The sequence below is a fragment of the Dryobates pubescens genome, chromosome 31, assembly GCF_014839835.1.
Source record: "Dryobates pubescens isolate bDryPub1 chromosome 31, bDryPub1.pri, whole genome shotgun sequence".
Classification (NCBI taxonomy): Eukaryota; Metazoa; Chordata; class Aves; order Piciformes; family Picidae; genus Dryobates; species Dryobates pubescens.
In genome coordinates this window covers 3710870-3726717 of record NC_071642.1, presented here as the reverse complement: position 1 = coordinate 3726717, position 15848 = coordinate 3710870, and the positions used below count along the sequence as shown (strand labels likewise).

At 65.9% G+C, this 15848-nt stretch overlaps 1 protein-coding gene across 1 annotated transcript; it reads left to right on the top strand.

Annotated features, from left to right (window-relative positions):
• Positions 1 to 774: 774 nt before the first annotated feature.
• ABCA7 (ATP binding cassette subfamily A member 7) lies at positions 775 to 15429 on the top strand. Its single transcript, XM_054175490.1, has 49 exons — positions 775 to 883; positions 1001 to 1094; positions 1345 to 1486; positions 1575 to 1702; positions 1780 to 1901; positions 1981 to 2175; positions 2283 to 2372; positions 2479 to 2716; positions 2814 to 2953; positions 3024 to 3140; positions 3495 to 3674; positions 3767 to 3975; positions 4074 to 4250; positions 4524 to 4746; positions 4845 to 5066; positions 5184 to 5388; positions 5479 to 5595; positions 5771 to 5942; positions 6226 to 6357; positions 6806 to 6945; positions 7033 to 7170; positions 7316 to 7527; positions 7791 to 7863; positions 8129 to 8331; positions 8491 to 8539; positions 8685 to 8747; positions 9190 to 9207; positions 9379 to 9533; positions 9651 to 9775; positions 9855 to 9953; positions 10166 to 10361; positions 10486 to 10580; positions 10840 to 10872; positions 11043 to 11148; positions 11268 to 11342; positions 11546 to 11715; positions 11793 to 11970; positions 12058 to 12173; positions 12382 to 12526; positions 12615 to 12738; positions 12826 to 12955; positions 13037 to 13157; positions 13285 to 13347; positions 13433 to 13539; positions 13793 to 13934; positions 14003 to 14137; positions 14230 to 14333; positions 14449 to 14541; positions 14642 to 15429. Exons 1-49 carry the CDS (start codon positions 818 to 820, stop codon positions 15105 to 15107), a joined length of 6843 nt encoding a protein of 2280 aa, XP_054031465.1. The 5' UTR covers positions 775 to 817; the 3' UTR covers positions 15108 to 15429.
• The last annotated feature ends 419 nt before the right edge of the window (positions 15430 to 15848 follow it).

Here is a 15848-nt window from a genome sequence, read left to right as displayed (position 1 = left end):
GGGGAGGAGGGCAGCTCTGGAGCTTAGCATTCCCGGGGCGTGGGTGTTCGCCGGGCAGGAAGCTGCAGGTTGGGTCGTGCCACCTCTCTGCCTTGGCATGAAGCCATCCTGTGTGGCTGGAAATCAGAGGCCAACGCTTTGCTGCCAGGTCCTGGGGGGCTGCAGATTGCTGCCTCCTGTCCGGGGCAAGTCAAGCTCCAGGAGCTGGCTGGGCGCTGGGGCTCGCTGGAATGGGGCCGGGGAGAGGGCAGGGGAAGATGCCGGGGTCCTAACGCAGCTCGGGGGGCATCTACGGTGTCTGAGCTCATGCCTGGAGCCTCGTAGGGCAGTTTCTCTTCTGGGGTGCTGAGGGTCTCTCCAGAAGCCCCAGACCTCACTGCTGGCCAAGCCACGTCCCTCACACAGGGAAACTGCGGCACGGGCAGGTCCCAGCCCCGCCCGGGGCTCTGCGGGGGTTGGAGCCACTCCTGTGGCAGCGGTGCCCGGCTGCCCTTCGTGCTGGGCACAGGGTGTGATGCGGCTCCCTCTCTGCGCTGGCAGAGCCTGTGCCCTGTTTTGCTGCTTTTGTTTGGGAAAGGGATGAGATTTGAGGGCTTTGCTCCGGAAAGGAGCTTTGCAGCAGGAATGCCAGGGCTGGATCCTGCCAGCCCCGGAGCTCAGCCTCGTGCCCAGCACTTTGCCTCTTGTGCCATAAGCCCCGAGCCAGAGGGGAGTGAAGCCCTGACCATCACCCCCTAGCTCGGCAGTGACCCAGCACACTCTCACCCACAGCTGAAGGCCAGTGGGGTGCAGGGTACATGCCCCCCAACACCCCACCATGGCTGTTGGCACCCAGCTGGGGCTGCTGCTCTGGAAGAACTTCACCTACCGCCGGCGGCAGCGGGTGAGTGGCTGTCCGGGTGGGAGGGTGCCTGGAGACTCTGAGTGTTGATGTGGGGGCAGAGAGAGCCCTGGGCACTGATGGGGACAGGGACCCCCTGCAACTGCGGGTCTCCTGCAGGTCCAGCTGGCCATCGAGATCTTGTGGCCCCTCTTCCTCTTCTTCATCTTGATCTCGGTGCGGCAGTCTCACCCCCCCTTCCAGCAGCACGAGTGTGAGTATCCTGTGTCCTCCAGGGCAGCTGCCCCATGCCCACCGAGCCACCCTCTGGCTTGGCAAAGCTTCCCCCCCCGTGCCTGCGGGAGCCCCCCCCCCCCACGTGGAAACCCGGTGGGCCCCGGGGATGGTGGCGCTGGCGGTGACAAATGTTGGAGCTGGATGCGAGCCAGGAACTTGCTGGCTGTGTGCATGGCCCTGGGGGTCCCACACTGCGCCCCCTGGACCCGACTCTCCTTCTCTCTCAGGTCACTTCCCTAACAAGGCCCTGCCCTCTGCTGGGACCCTGCCCTGGCTGCAGGGCATCATCTGCAACATGAACAACCCCTGCTTTCGACACCCCACACCTGGAGAGGCCCCGGGCACGGTGGGCAACTTCGATGCCTCCATGTGAGTGGCAAGGGCCAGGGGGCTGTGGGACCAAGCCGGGCTGTGCCAGGCTCTGACCACCCAACCTTGTGCCCCCTCTCCCCCCCAGCCTCTCCCGTTTGCTGGCTGAAGCCCAGCAGATGCAGCTCCATGCCAAGGGGCAGCGGCTCCTGCGTGGCTTCGCCCAGCTCCTGCCCACCCTGCGCCAGCTCTGGGGGAGTGGAGCTCAGCGGAGGGGTGAGCACCGGGAAAGGGGGGTGGGGAGGGGGTGCTGGGGAAGCGAGACCCTCTGGCCGACCCCTCTGCCCCTCCAGCCCTGCCAGTGAGGGACTACCTGAGAAAGGATGAGACCTTCTCACAGTTCCTCCAGACCAACACATCTCTGCCCCCGGCGCTGGTGGACGAGCTGATGGGTGCCCAGCTCAGCCCCCGCATCGTGAGTCTCAGCATGGTGCCCGCTCCCCCCGGTGCCCACAGTACTGGGGGCCAGGGCATGACCACCCCTCTCCCACCAGCTCTCCTTGGTGGGCACTGGCCGCCCGCTGAAGGCTGTGGTCTGCAACGCCTCGGAGCTGGGAGGCTTCTTGGTGGGCGGCGACGCTGCCTCCACCCAGCGCCTGCAGCGAGGGCTCTGTGCCCTGCCTGGGACCCAGCTCCGTGCCATGGAGGGCTCCTTCCTCTCCCAGATCGACCTCCCCCGGCTTCTGGTGGTGAGCTCCCAGCCTGGCCAGGCACTGGGTTCTGGAATATGCCAGAGCAGAGACCCCCGGCCTCCCTGAAGGGGGTGTGACCCCCTTTCTGTGCCCCCCTCTTGTAGGAACAGCTGAGCTCGGAGATAGGCGGCATCGCTGGCACCGTGGGAATCCTGGGCACCTTCCTGCGGGACGCAGCATCCCTGATGGAGGAGGTAGCAGCCCCATCCCTTGCCCCCCATGCAAGCGTCCCCCGCCCTCCCCCCGTGCCATCCACAGTGTCGTTTGGTGTCCCTCTGCCCCCCACCCCTCTCTTCCCAGGTCTCCTCCATGAGCAGCCTCGCCGAGCTGCGGCAAGAGCTGAGGGCACTGGTGGCACCCAATGGCACCACCACCAGCTTGGGCACCTTCAGAGCCCTGTCCCGCATCGCCTGCGGGCACCCCGAGGGTGGGGGGCTCAGGGTGCCCTCCCTCAACTGGTACGAGGACAATGACATCAAAGCCTTCCTGGACCGCAACAGCTCAGAGCGGAGAACCAAGGCTCCGGGCAGCGGCAGCAGTGAGCAGGCTGGAGGGGGCTGGGGTGGGGGGTTGGTGGGCACAGTGTGGCGCGGGGAGGGGGCTGATGGTGAAGACTCGGCTCTGCCCCCACCCAGGTCCCTTCTGCCGAGAGCTGCTCCACAGCCTGGAGTCCAGCCCCGTCTCGCAGGTCTTCTGGCGTGGGGTGAAGCCTCTCTTTACCGGCAAGATCCTGTACACGCCGCCCGGCCCCGGCCCCGACAGCGTCATGGCCGAGGTGAGTGGGGGCTAGAGGGGGGCTGGAGGGGGTGTCAGCCCCTCCCTGCCTCACCCACTGCCCCACGCAGGTGAATAGGACCTTCCGGGAGCTGGCCGTGCTGGGGGAGGCTGGGGGTGCCTGGCAGGAGCTAGGACCTCGCATCTACACCTTCCTCAACGGCAGCCTGGAGATGCAGCTCCTTCGGGTGCGTCACCACCGCAGCCTCCACACGTCGGGGCTGGGGCTGGGGCTGATGTGGGGCTTGGGATGGGGCTTGAGGAGGGCAGGTTTAGAGTGAGTATTAGGAAGAAATTCTTGGCAGTGAGGGTGGGGAGGCACTGGAACAGGCTGCCCAGGGAGGCTGTGGGTGCTCCCTCCCTGGAGGTGTTTGGGTTGGATGGGGCCTCAAGCATCCTGAGCTGGTGGGAAGTGTCCCTGCCCATGGCAGGGGGATGGGACCTGGATGATCTTTAAAGCCCCTTCCAAGCTAAACCATTCTGTGAACCTATGGGGGTGCAGTGGGACAGGCATCACCCTCAGGTACTCTGATGCCTCACAGGACCTGCTGCTGGCCCCTGGCATATCTCAGCTCCTGGATGAGTTCCTCAATGGTACCTCCTGGAAGGTGTCAGCTCTGGCTGAGTTCCTGGCAGAGCCAGGGGAAGGCCCAGGGCTCACCTGGCACCAGGTGTACGCTGATGTGGATGCTGTCCTGAGCACACTGTCACAGTTCATGGAGGTAGATATCACCCACCAGCCCGGGGGGGGTGGGGGGGAAGGGGTGAGGCTGGCACCCTGAGCCCCACTGAGCCCTGCCTGCCCTGCCTGCAGTGTGTCTGCCTGGACAAGATCGAGGCAGTGGCCACCGAGGAGCAGCTGGTGGCCCGGGCCCTGGAGCTGCTGGAGGAGCAGCAGTTCTGGGCAGCTGTGGTCTTCCAGCCCCCCCTCAATGCCACGGCCCCCACGCTGCCCCCCCACGTCCGCTACAAGATCCGCATGGACATCGACGACGTCACCAGGACCAACAAGATCAAGGACAGGTCGGGGGACGTCCACCCCTGCGGCCCCCAGGGCCAGGCAAGCAGCCTGTGCCCCTGCTGGGGGTGTTCCCCTTCCCAGCACCCTGCTCTGCCCCTAGGTTCTGGGACCCAGGCCCTGCTGCTGACCCCTTCAGCGACCTGCGCTACGTCTGGGGGGGGTTTGTCTACCTGCAGGACCTGGTGGAGCAGGCGGTGGTGCAGGTGCAGGCCGGGGCTGCCCCCCGCACGGGGGTCTACATCCAGCAGATGCCCTACCCCTGCTACGTGGATGATGTGTGAGTGTGGGTGAGGGGTGGTCTGTGCCCCTCCTGGCGTCCCCTGCCCAGAGGTGGCACCAGGGTGCCAGGCTGGGGGTGCCAGGCTGGATGTGCCAGGCTGGGGATGCTAGGCTGGATGTGCCAGGCCGGATGTGCCAGGCTGGGGGTGCCAGGCTGGAGGTGTCAGTCTGGAGGTGCCAGGATGGATGTGCCAGGCTGGGGGTGCCAGGCTGGAGGAGCCCCGCTGGGGGTGCCAGGCTGGAGGTGCCAGGCTGGTGCCATCTCGCCCAGGTTCCTGCGGGTACTGAACCGTTCGCTGCCCCTCTTCATGACCCTGGCCTGGATCTACTCGGTGGCCATGATCATCAAGGGGGTGGTGCACGAGAAGGAGACACGTCTCAAGGAGACCATGAAGACCATGGGGCTGAGCAGTGGCATCCTCTGGCTTAGCTGGTTCCTCAGCAGCTTCATCCCCTTTCTGCTCAGCTCTGGCCTCCTCGTCCTCATCCTTAAGGCAGGTTGCAGGGCATGGGATGGGCACAGCCTGGGGGACAAGGGGAGCAGCAGGGCTGGGAGCTGGCGCAGGGAGCTCCAACCTGCCTCCATCCACAGCTGGGGAACATCCTGCCCTACAGCGACCCAGCTGTCATCTTCCTCTTCCTCGGCACCTTCTCGGTGGCCACCATCAGCCAGTGCTTCCTCATCAGCACCTTCTTCCCTCGTGCCAACCTGGCCTCAGCCTGTGGTGGCATCATCTACTTCTCCCTCTACTTGCCCTACGTGCTGTGCGTCGCCTGGCGGGACTACATCACCTTCCCACTCCGTGTCTTCGTGGTGAGCAGCCACAGCTGCCCACTCCCCTCTGTCCCTGGGGTGCCCTGGGGTGTGCCAGGTGGGGGGCTTTGGGGCTTAACACCCCCCCCCCCCCACTACTCTTCTTGCTGCCCCCAGAGCCTGCTGTCACCGGTGGCCTTTGGCTTTGGCTGTGAGTACTTCTCCCTCTATGAGGAGCAGGGAGTAGGCATCCAGTGGCACAACCTGGCTGCCAGCCCCGTGCCAGGAGACCCCTACAACTTTGCCACAGCCATGGGGCTGCTGCTGCTGGATGCCAGCCTCTATGGTCTGGCCACCTGGTACGTTGAGGGTGTCTTCCCAGGTGAGTGTGCCTTCCTTTCCCCCCTACCCCCACCCAAGCCCCCTGGCAGCCCTCCAAGCCCAAGCCCTGCTCAATCCTCACCTGCTGCAGGTCAGTATGGGATCCCCAAGCCCTGGAATTTCCCCTTCCTGAAGAGCTACTGGTTTGGAGAGCCATCCTCAGCTGGGCACCCCCCGTACCCCACCAGCACACTCACTGCACCCCAAGGTGAGCCCCTGCCAAAGGGTGGCAGCCACAGGGCTGGGCTCAAGCCCTTCCACCTGGGCTTTGCCCCACACTGGGTGGGTCCTGCCCCCTGGCAGAGGCTCCTGCCTGCCATGGCGAGGGATCCTGCTCCTGCTGAGGGTCGCTGCCTGGTCTGTGACCCTCTGGTGGTTTGCAGTGCTGGTGGAGGAGCCTCCTGCTCAGCTCCAACCCGGAGTCTCCATCCGCAACCTGGTGAAGATCTACCGCAGCAGCGGCCGCGCCGCCGTCAACGGCCTGAGCCTGGACTTCTACGAGGGGCAGATCACCTCCTTCCTGGGCCACAATGGGGCTGGCAAGACCACCACCATGTGAGCTGGAGGGGCTTGAAGGAGGGGGCTGCATGGCCACGGCTCAGAGTCACGGAGCCGGACTGCTTTGCTCGGAAGGGACCTTTCCAGGACATCCATTCCACCCCCCCCTGCAGTCAGCAGGGACACCTGCAGCCAGAGCCCTGAACAACCTGTCCAGGCCCAGCTCCCCGTGAGCTCTGAGCACCCCACATAGAACAGGGCACCCCAGCCCCAAGCCCCACTGACCTGATGCTCTGTGACCCTTTCCCTCCCCCCCCCCCCCCGCTGGTTCCCCATCCAGGTCCATCCTGACCGGCCTCCTGCCCCCCACCTCTGGCACCGCCTACATCCTGGGCTGGGACATCCGCTCCGACATCGACAGCATCCGCAAGACCATGGGCATGTGCCCCCAGCACAACGTGCTCTTCGACATGTAGGCATGGGCAGGGTGGGCAGAGGGGAACAGTGCTGGGGGCTGCAGTGAGCAGGGCTGCCCGCTCCACTCCTGCCCACCTCACCCCTGCCCTCTTCACCCCTGATAACCTCACACATGTCCACCTCACCCCTGTCCACTTCCCTGTCCACCTCACCCCTGTCCACCCCTGTTCACCTCACCCTTGCTCACTTCACCTCTGCCCACTTCACTGCTGCCAACCTCACCCCTACCCACTTCACCCCTGCTAATCTCACCCCTGCCCACTTCCCTGTCCGCTTCACCCCTCTCCACTTCCCTGTCCACTTCACCCCTCTTCACTTCCCTGTCCGCTTCACCCCTCTCCACTTCACCCCTGTCCATTTCACCCTTGCTAAATTCACCTCTGCCCACCTCACCTCTGCCCACCTCACCTCTGCCCACCTCCCCGCTGCCCACCTCCCCGCAGCCTGACGGTGGAGGAGCACGTCTGGTTCTACGGGCGGCTGAAGGGGCTGTCGGAGGAGCAGGTGAAGGAGGAGCTGGAGCAGCTGATCCAGGACACAGGGCTGCCCCACAAGCGCCGGGAGCAGACCAGGAACCTCTCGGGTGTGTGCGGGGGTCGGGCTCGGTGCCCATCCAAGGCAGGGGTCTGCGGCCCCGGGCACCTCCCAGCGCTGTCCCTCTGCCCTGCAGGGGGGATGCAGAGGAAGCTCTCCGTGGCCATCGCCTTCGTGGGTGGCTCCAAGGTGGTCATCCTGGACGAGCCCACGGCCGGCGTTGATCCCTACTCCCGGCGCAGCATCTGGGAGCTGCTGCTCAAGTACCGCAAAGGTCAGGGCTGGGGGGGACGGGGGAGGGGTCCCCACTTCCCCCTGCGTGCCTCTGAGCCCCTCCGCAGGGGAGAAGCAGGGGGGCAGGCTGCTGGGGGGCTGCCCAGCGAGGGGGTCCGGGGTCCAGCCCTCTGCCTGCCCCCCAGGCCGCACCATCATCCTCTCCACGCACTACATGGACGAGGCGGAGCTGCTGGGGGACCGCACGGCTGTCATCTCGCAGGGCCGGCTCTGCTGCTGCGGCTCCCCCCTCTTCCTCAAGGCCAGGCTGGGCACCGGCTACCACCTCACCCTGGTGAAGCGGGAGCGGAGCAGCGCGGGCAGCAGCACGGGCACCGTCCCTGGCACCACCAAAAAGGTGGGTGCTTTAGCCCCCCCCCCCCCGAGCATCGGCCCAAAGGGTGCCCAGTGCCTCTGGGGGGCACCAAGCCCTGGGCTCGGGGCTGGAGCCTGCTGCAGGGTGCCAGGCTCCAGCTGCCCTCGCGTAGAATCATGGAATAGACTCTGAGGATTGTTTTGGTTGGAAGAGACCTTTAAGATCAGCGAGGCCAACCTTCAGCCCAGCACCACTGTGACCACTAAGCCATGTCCCCAAGTGCCCTGTCCCCACGTTTCCCACAGGATGGCAGCGACTCGGAGCGCAGCAGTGACACAGGCCTGGGCAGCGAGCGGGGCAGTGAGGCCAGCACCGTGGGTGAGGGTCCCAACCCTCCCTGTGCCCTTAGCACAGCATCACCCCCTGGGTGCTCCCTGCACGTCCTCTGTCAGCCAGGGCAGCCCATGGCTGCATTCAGCCCCACATCTGCCCTGCTGCCTGCCCTTGGACCCCCTGAGCTGGTGGGGCTGCAGGGGGTCCCTGCCCTCCTGCTCCCTGCACACTCCCCAGGGAACCCAGGCTGCTGGCCAGGGCCTGGTCACCAGCTCCTGGCCTGGCTTTGCAGCCTGCCCTGTCCCCCCAGATGTGGCCCAGCTGTCAGCACTGATCCAGAAGCTGGTGCCCAGCTCCAGGCTGGTGGAGGACATCGGGCACGAGGTGCACTTCATCCTGCCCTACAGCGGGGCCAAGGACGGAGCCTTCGGGGACCTGTTCCGTGAGCTGGATGCCCGCCTGGGGGAACTGGGCATCTCCAGCTATGGCATCTCTGACACCACCCTGGAGGAGGTACCCCGAGGAGCTATGGCTGGGGGGTCTGCCTTTGGCTGCCCCCAAGGGTTGCCTTGGAGCTCTGTGGCAGGGGCTGCCCATGATGAGGGCGATTTGCCTTGCTGGGGTGGTGGGTGCTGGTGCCCATGTCTGATGCCAGCCCCCTCCCGCCCTCAGATCTTTCTGAAGGTGGCTCAGGACATGGAGCAGGACACTGACACCGCAGGTAAAACCCCTTGGTGCTGGCTGCAGCTGAGCCCAGGACCCTTCCCAGGGCTGAGGACCCCACTGGGAGCACCCATGGGTGCAGGGAGGTGTCACAGGCTGTGGTCTCCATCTCACCCTGGCAGTCTCCACTCCTGTTTTGTCAGGCACTGGCAGAGGAGCAGCCCCCAGTGAGGGGAAGGATGTGGAAGCATCTGACAGGGAGTTGGGTAAGGAGAGGGAAGGGAGCTGGGACATGGGATCCCTGTGCTGAGTGCCCTCCACCTCCACCCTCTGGACTGGAGCTGTGGCACGAGTCCATCTGGGCACATATCCATCTCTTTGAACACACATCCCTTCAGGCAGGCAGTGGGTAGTGGGGGCTCAGGGATGCTCCTGCCTGGTCTTGGGGTGTCCCCCAGGGTGTTGGGCATAGTGAGGAGCAGGATGGTGCTGGGTTTGGGGGAGCCCAGCTCTGTGCAGGGGTTGGGGTGGGACATGAAATCCCAAGGGATGTATCCAGGCCCCTTCAAAGCTGGCATGGGGGCAGGTGTGGGAGTTGGGAGGGACTGTGATAGTCTGGGGAGATGTCTGTGCCCTGGGTTGGTGCTAACCCTGGCTGGGCTCTTGCCAGCCTGGCTCTAATCCCTCTTTCCTCTCCTTTGCACTGAGCCCAAGGAGTCCGGCGAGGTAGGACCTGGGAGCTGGGGGGGACTGGAGGGGCTGGGGGGCTCTGATCATGTCCTTGGCTGCAGCATCCCATCCCTGCTGACATGTCCCTAGCATGGCACCCGGCACGAAGCCCCTGCCCCTCACCACCCTCTCTGCCAGGGCTAAGGCCAGACCTGACTCTGTTTGCAGTGGAGGAGCCCCAGGAGACAGATCTGCTCCAGGGGGCAGCCGGGCAGGGCTGGCGCAGGGTGAGGGGCTGGGCACTCACTCGCCAGCAGCTCCGTGCCCTCTTCATCAAGAGGATGCTCCACGCCCGGCGCAGCACCCGCGGCTTCTTCGCACAGGTACGGCCGGGAGACGGCGATGGGACGGGGAGAGGGTGGGGACAGGATGTGGCAGGAGGGTGGGGAGGGGGTGGGGCAGGAGGGTGCGGATCCGGCACTGACCCCTGGCCCTGGCAGATCGTCCTGCCCGCGGTCTTTGTCTGCATCGCGCTGCTCTTCAGCCTCATCGTGCCACCCTTTGGGAGGTACCCCCCGCTGCGCCTGCACCCCTGGATGTACGGGCAGCAGTTCACCTTCTTCAGGTGTGTCCCCGTCCCTCTGTCCCCCTCTGCCCCCACCGTCCCCTGCTTCCACCACCTCACTTCCCACATCTCCCGGCAGCAACGATGCCCCGGGGGACCCTGGCACAGCTCAGCTCCTGGCTGCTCTCCTGGCAGAGCCAGGATTTGGCACCGAGTGCATGAAGGATGCTGGCGCGGCGTGAGTGACCAGCGGGGCTGGAGGGGTTGGGAAAGGGCAGCTGGGGTGCAGCCCCCACCCCAGTGCCCACCTCTCCCCCGGGAGCATCTCTGCCAGGGGGTGCGATGCCACGGGACCCAGCCAGGCATGCCCGCAGGGCCAGGTGGCAGTGCCCCTGGCTCACGCCAGGCTGGTAAGAGGATCTCTCTCCTCCTGTGGTGCCGGGTGCCCAGGACCGGGCCGTGCCCCCCAGCTTCCCACCCCGACGGCTTCACAGCGCCCCCAGCCTCCCGGCCCCTGCTGGAAAGGCTGCAGCGTGGGAACTGGACGCGAGCTGAGCCCTCCCCTCCGTGCCAGTGCAGTGGGCCTGGCAGTCAAAGGATGCTGCCCGACTGCCCCGAGGGGGCCGGGGGCCTCCCACCGCCTCAGGTAACCCCCAGCCCGCAGCGGGACCGGCCCTGGGGCGCTGCCGCTGAGTGTGGGTGCAGGGGATGGTCGTGGGGTGGGGCAGCAGGGCTGTGTGTCCATCCAGCCTGTCCGTCCGTCCTCACAGGTGCAGAGGGGCACAGGTGATGTCCTGCAGAACCTGACGGGCAGGAACATCTCTGACTACCTGGTGAAGACCTACCCCCAGATCATCCGTCGGGAGTGAGTGCTGGCGGTGGAGACACCCCGGGGGTGCCCTGGGGACTTCCCGGGGTCGCCCTGGGGACACCGCAGGGAGGATGAGGCAGGGGGTTGGCCCAGGCTGCCGCCCGTCTGGAAGAAGGGAGGGACAATGGGGACAAAGCCCAGCCGGGGCTGGAGGCAGGGAGGGCACCGCAGAGCCAGGGGGGATCTGCTGGGGGATAGGCACTGCTGTAACATCCCCTGGGGGGTTTTCTCCCCACTGTTCAATCTCTTTCAGGCTGAGGAACAAGAAGTGGGTGAACGAGCAGAGGTGAGCCCGGGGAGGGGCTGGGGTGCGGTGGGACAGGAGGTCCCCAGTCGGGTTGGGCAGCGCCATCACCTGGGCAACCTCGGCCCTTCGTTGAGTGCCACTCACCGCAGCCTCTGGGAGGGTTTCCGCTGGGGGGTGCCAGCTTTGGCGGTGCCCATCTCTCCCCACAGGTACGGTGGCTTCTCTCTGGGGGCAGGTGGCTCCCAGGCCCTGCCGTCGGCAGCGGAGGTGGAGGAGGCGGTGCTGGAGCTCCGGGCACTGTTCAGAATCACCCTGGTACTGCGGGGGCTGTGCCCCTACTCCCCCCCTCCCCCCTGCCACGGCTTGGCTCTGGCACCCCCGTGCTGGGAGGGCTCCAGTCTGAACCCACTCCTCACCTGTGTTCCCACACCCAGGGCAGCCCCCTGGACCGGCTCCTGGGCAACCTCAGCCGCTTCATCGAGGGCTTGGACGCTCGCAGGAACATCAAGGTGCACCCAGGGCTGGGGGTCCTGCAGGGGGTGAGAGCTGGGAGGCAGTGGGGGACATGGCACTGGGTCAGCATCCAGGGCTGGAGCAGCCCAGGGAGGACCAAGCCTAGCTGGGGCTGAGGTGGGGCTGGGAACCTGGCAGGGTGTGAGGCGGTGCCAGGGTGAGATGGGAGCTCTGAGCCACCTTCTGCTCCGGGCTGCAGGTCTGGTTCAACAACAAGGGCTGGCACGCCGTGGTCTCCTTCGTTAACGTGGCCAGCAATGGGCTGCTGCGTGCCCGGCTGCCCCCTGGCACCGACCCTGCACTCTATGGCATCACAGCCACCAACCACCCCCTCAACCTCACCAAGGAGCAGCTCTCGGAGGCTGCCCTGTGAGTACCGGGGATGAGGGTCCCACGAGGGTCCCCCTGGCCCCTGGCTGAGCCCCCCGCTCCCTGGTGCCCGGCAGGATGGCTACCTCAGTGGACGTGCTGGTCTCCATCTGCGTGATCTTCGCCATGTCCTTCGTCCCGGCCAGCTTCGTGCTCTTCCTCATCGAGGAGAGGGTCAGCAAGGCCAAGCACCTGCAGTTCGTCAGCGGGATGAAGCCTGTGACCTACTGGCTGGGCAACTTCGCCTGGGACATGGTGTGGGATGGGGACAGGGACAGGGTACAGCCTGCAGGGGGCCGGGGCACGCTTGTGACCCTCTCCCCGGCTTTTCCACGCCCACAGTGCAACTACCTGGTCCCCGCGCTGCTGGTCATCCTCATCTTCCTCTGCTTCCAGCAGAAGTCCTACGTCTCCTCTGCCAACCTGCCTGCCCTGGTGCTGCTGCTGCTGCTCTACGGGTGAAGGGCTGGGGGAGCCCAGCCACGGCTCAGCCCCACTCCAGGGCTGGACCTCAGGGGAGGGAGGAGCTCATCTCAGGGGACTCTGAGCGGGGTTGGGGGCAGCCCTGGCTCGGGGGGGGGTCATAGTAAAGGGGAAAGGGTGCCCTGTTGTCGCTCCTCAGTGAAAGGTGCACCTCAGCCAGCTCCTGCCTCTCTGCCCCTGCAGCTGGTCCATCACCCCCCTGATGTACCCAGCCTCCTTCCTCTTCAGCATCCCCAGCACTGCCTACGTGGCCCTGACCTGCATCAACCTCTTCATCGGCATCAACGGCAGCGTGGCCACCTTCGTGCTGGAGCTCTTTGTGGACCAGGTGAGCTCTGGGCTGCCTCAGACCTCCCCTCCCGTCCCTGTGGGGCCAGCACCAGCTCCCTCACCCCCTCTCCTCACTGCCTCAACAGAAACTCAACGACATCAACCGCATCCTGAAGAAAGTCTTCCTGATCTTCCCCCACTTCTGCCTTGGCCGAGGCCTCATCGACATGGTGAAGAACCAGGCCATGGCTGATGCCTTCGAGAGGTTTGGTGAGTCTGAGGGCACTGGGGCTTGGCCAGCTTGGAGGCCCTCCCTGGCATTCCCTCCTCCTACAACCTCTCTCTTGCTGCTTGCAGGGGACAAGCGCTTTGTGTCCCCCTTGTCCTGGGAGCTGGCAGGGAAGAACATGTTTGCCATGGCTGTGGAGGGCATCCTCTTCTTCATCTTCACCCTCCTGCTGCAGTACCGCTTCTTCCTGAGGCTGGGGTGAGGACCAGCCGTGGGGCAGCCGTGGGGCAGCCGCAGGGTGGGCAGCCCTGGAAGTGCCCCTGCCACTCTTGCCCCCAGGCCTCGGGCTCTGCAGCTGCCCTCGCTCGGGGAGGAAGACCAGGACGTGGCCAGGGAGAGGGCGAGGGTGGGCAGCACCCCCCCAGATGGCCACCTCCTGCTGCTGAAGGACCTGACCAAGGTGAGTGCTATGGGAACGGACCCTGCCCTGTCCCTCAAGGTGGGGTTCAGCCTCTCCCACAGCCCCCAGTCCCACTGGTGGGTGATGGGTGGGCAGCACCCGGTGCCACCTGGGCTGTGCCATGCAGGTGTACCGGCGCAGGAAAGCTCCAGCGGTGAACCGGCTCTGCGTGGCCATCCCCCCTGGGGAGGTGAGTGGCAGACAGATGGATGGACAGACAGATGGCTCCATGGGCAAGGCTGAGGCAGGTGTAACCCCCAGCCTGTGCCCCACAGTGCTTTGGCCTCCTGGGGGTGAACGGCGCAGGGAAGACCTCCACCTTCAAAATGCTGACAGGCGACACCGAGGTGACGCTGGGGGAGGCCTGGCTGAAAGGGCACAGGTGGGCAAGGGAGAGGGACTCTGTGGCCAACCTGCTGCTCTCCCCTCTTCTTGTCCCCACAACCTTCATTCCTGTCCCCACCCTGTGCTCCTCCTTGCCTTTTCCCCTGTGGTGTCCTTACCCTCAGCTTCATCCTCCTCCTCCTCCCTGCAGCGTGCTCCTCCCTGTTCCCGCAGCCTGCTCAGCTTCGTCCCTGCCCCCGGAGCTTGTCCCCGTCCCCGCTGCGTGCTCAGCCCTGTCCCCGTCCCCGCAGCGTGCTCAGCGACCTCCAGTCCGTCCAGCAACACATGGGTTACTGCCCCCAGTTTGATGCCATCACCGACCTGCTGACGGGGCGGGAGCACCTGGAGTTCTACAGCCGCCTGCGTGGGGTCCCGGAGGAGGAGACCCCCAAGGTAGGGCCCGGGTCCCAGCCTGCCCCAGCCCAGGGGAGCGCCAGCTTCACTCTCCCCTTCTGTGGCAGGTGGCTCAGTGGGGAATCGCCAAGCTGGGGCTGGTGCCGCACGCAGACCGCCCGGCGGGGAAGTACAGCGGCGGCAACAAGCGCAAGCTCTCCACCGCCATAGCCCTCCTCGGCTCCCCGCCCGTCGTCTTCCTGGTGAGTGGGGGACAGCGGAGGGAAAGAGGATCCCCACAGCGGCCCCTCTGAGCCCCTGCCCGGGCTGACACCGCTGCTGGGGGTCGCTGCAGGATGAGCCCACGACGGGGATGGACCCACGAGCCCGGCGGTTCTTGTGGGACTGCATCCTCAGCGTCATCCGGGAGGGCAGGTCCGTGGTGCTCACATCCCACAGGTGAGCCCCCCACCCCCTCTCTGTCCCTGTGAGACCCCCGGAAGGGGGCACCCCTCTGCTCCTGTGACCACCCCTCTGCTCCTGTGACCACCCTCGCACCTCCCACCGCTGGCAGCATGGAGGAGTGTGAGGCACTCTGCACCAGGATGGCCATCATGGTCAACGGCCGCTTCCGCTGCCTGGGCAGCATCCAGCACCTCAAGAACAGGTAATGGGGCCGGGGGCTCTTCCAGGGCAGCCAGGGGTGGCCGCCCCGCCGGGGACAGGGACGTGGTTGAGCCCAGTTGGTCTCCTGCTGTCCCACACAGGTTCGGGGATGGCTACACGGTGGTGGTGCGAGTGGGTGGCCCCGGGCCGGCGGCGGTGGAGAGCCTGATGCAGCAGCACTTCCCTGGCATCGTGCTGAAGGAGCGGCACGGGGGCCTGCTGCAGTACCAGCTGCCCTCCCGTGCCGCCTCCCTGGCCAGCGTCTTCAGTGTCCTGGCAGCCCACCGCGGCCCCTGCCACATCGAGGACTACTCTGTGTCCCAGACCACCCTCGATCAGGTGGGCAGCACACCGGGGCATGAGGGTATGAGGGCCGAGGCCCTGCTGGTGCTGCCCCTCACCCTGCCCTCTCCGCAGGTCTTCGTACACTTCGCCAGGGAGCAGAGCGATGAGGACCCCGGGGAGGTCATGGAGCCAGGGCAGGATGAGACCCTAGCGGTGACCAGCCCTGGGATGAGGCTCACACAGTTCCTGGAGGACAACAGCTACCAGGAGAGTTCTGTCTGAGTGGTGCCCCATGGACTCCTCCGCAGCACGACCCAGGGTCCTGGGCCTTCTGGCCACCCCGGACCCCCACAGCTGTGCAGAGGAGCCTGGACACATCCTGTCCACTGGCACAGGGCCACTGTCCCCATGAGATGGTCTGGGTGCTGGGGAGGCTCAGAGCACCTGGGCAGGGCTGGTACCAGCTCCCCTTTGGTGGGGTTGTACCCTCGGAGGGGCTGTGGTGGACAGATTGGGGGTTCTACCCCCTGCTCCAGCAGGGCTGGGTGCTAGGGCTGGCCCTGGGACCCAAGCTTCTGCTGTTAATAAGCACTTAAATAAAGACCCACGGTACTGCACGGGGGGCTGGGTCACCCTTGCATCACTGCAGCACCTCGGGGGGACACAGGACAGGGGACATAATGGGATGGGGTGGCACAGCAGGATGGGGGATGCTGCAGCATGGGGGACACAGCATGGGGAGGCTGCGTGTTGGCCCTTGCACGGGGGTCCCCCTTGCCCTGTTGCCACCCCACAGCCCCTTCCCCTTGGCTTCTAAGTGGCTGAAGATCAGCCAGGCTCTTCCTCACCCTGGCCAGGCCCCGGGCAGGGGGACTTCTCCCTCCCAGCCCTTCTGGGGCTCCTTCATTCCTCCCCCAGTCTGGGGTGTCCCAGCATGGGGTGAGGGTCTCACCCTCTCAGCTGTGTGTCTTGCTGCACAGAGACCCGAGCAGGGCCAGGGGCATGCAAGTTTCGGGGTGCACG

Coding starts and splice junctions, on each gene's coding strand:
- ABCA7 (XM_054175490.1), top strand. CDS start 818: ATGGCTGTTGGCACCCAGCTGGGGCTGCTGCTCTGGAAGAACTTCACC. Junction 13,348..13,432: donor TGGCCATCCCCCCTGGGGAG/GTGAGTGGCAGA, acceptor TGTGCCCCACAG/TGCTTTGGCCTCCTGGGGGT. Junction 13,540..13,792: donor GCCTGGCTGAAAGGGCACAG/GTGGGCAAGGGA, acceptor CCGTCCCCGCAG/CGTGCTCAGCGACCTCCAGT.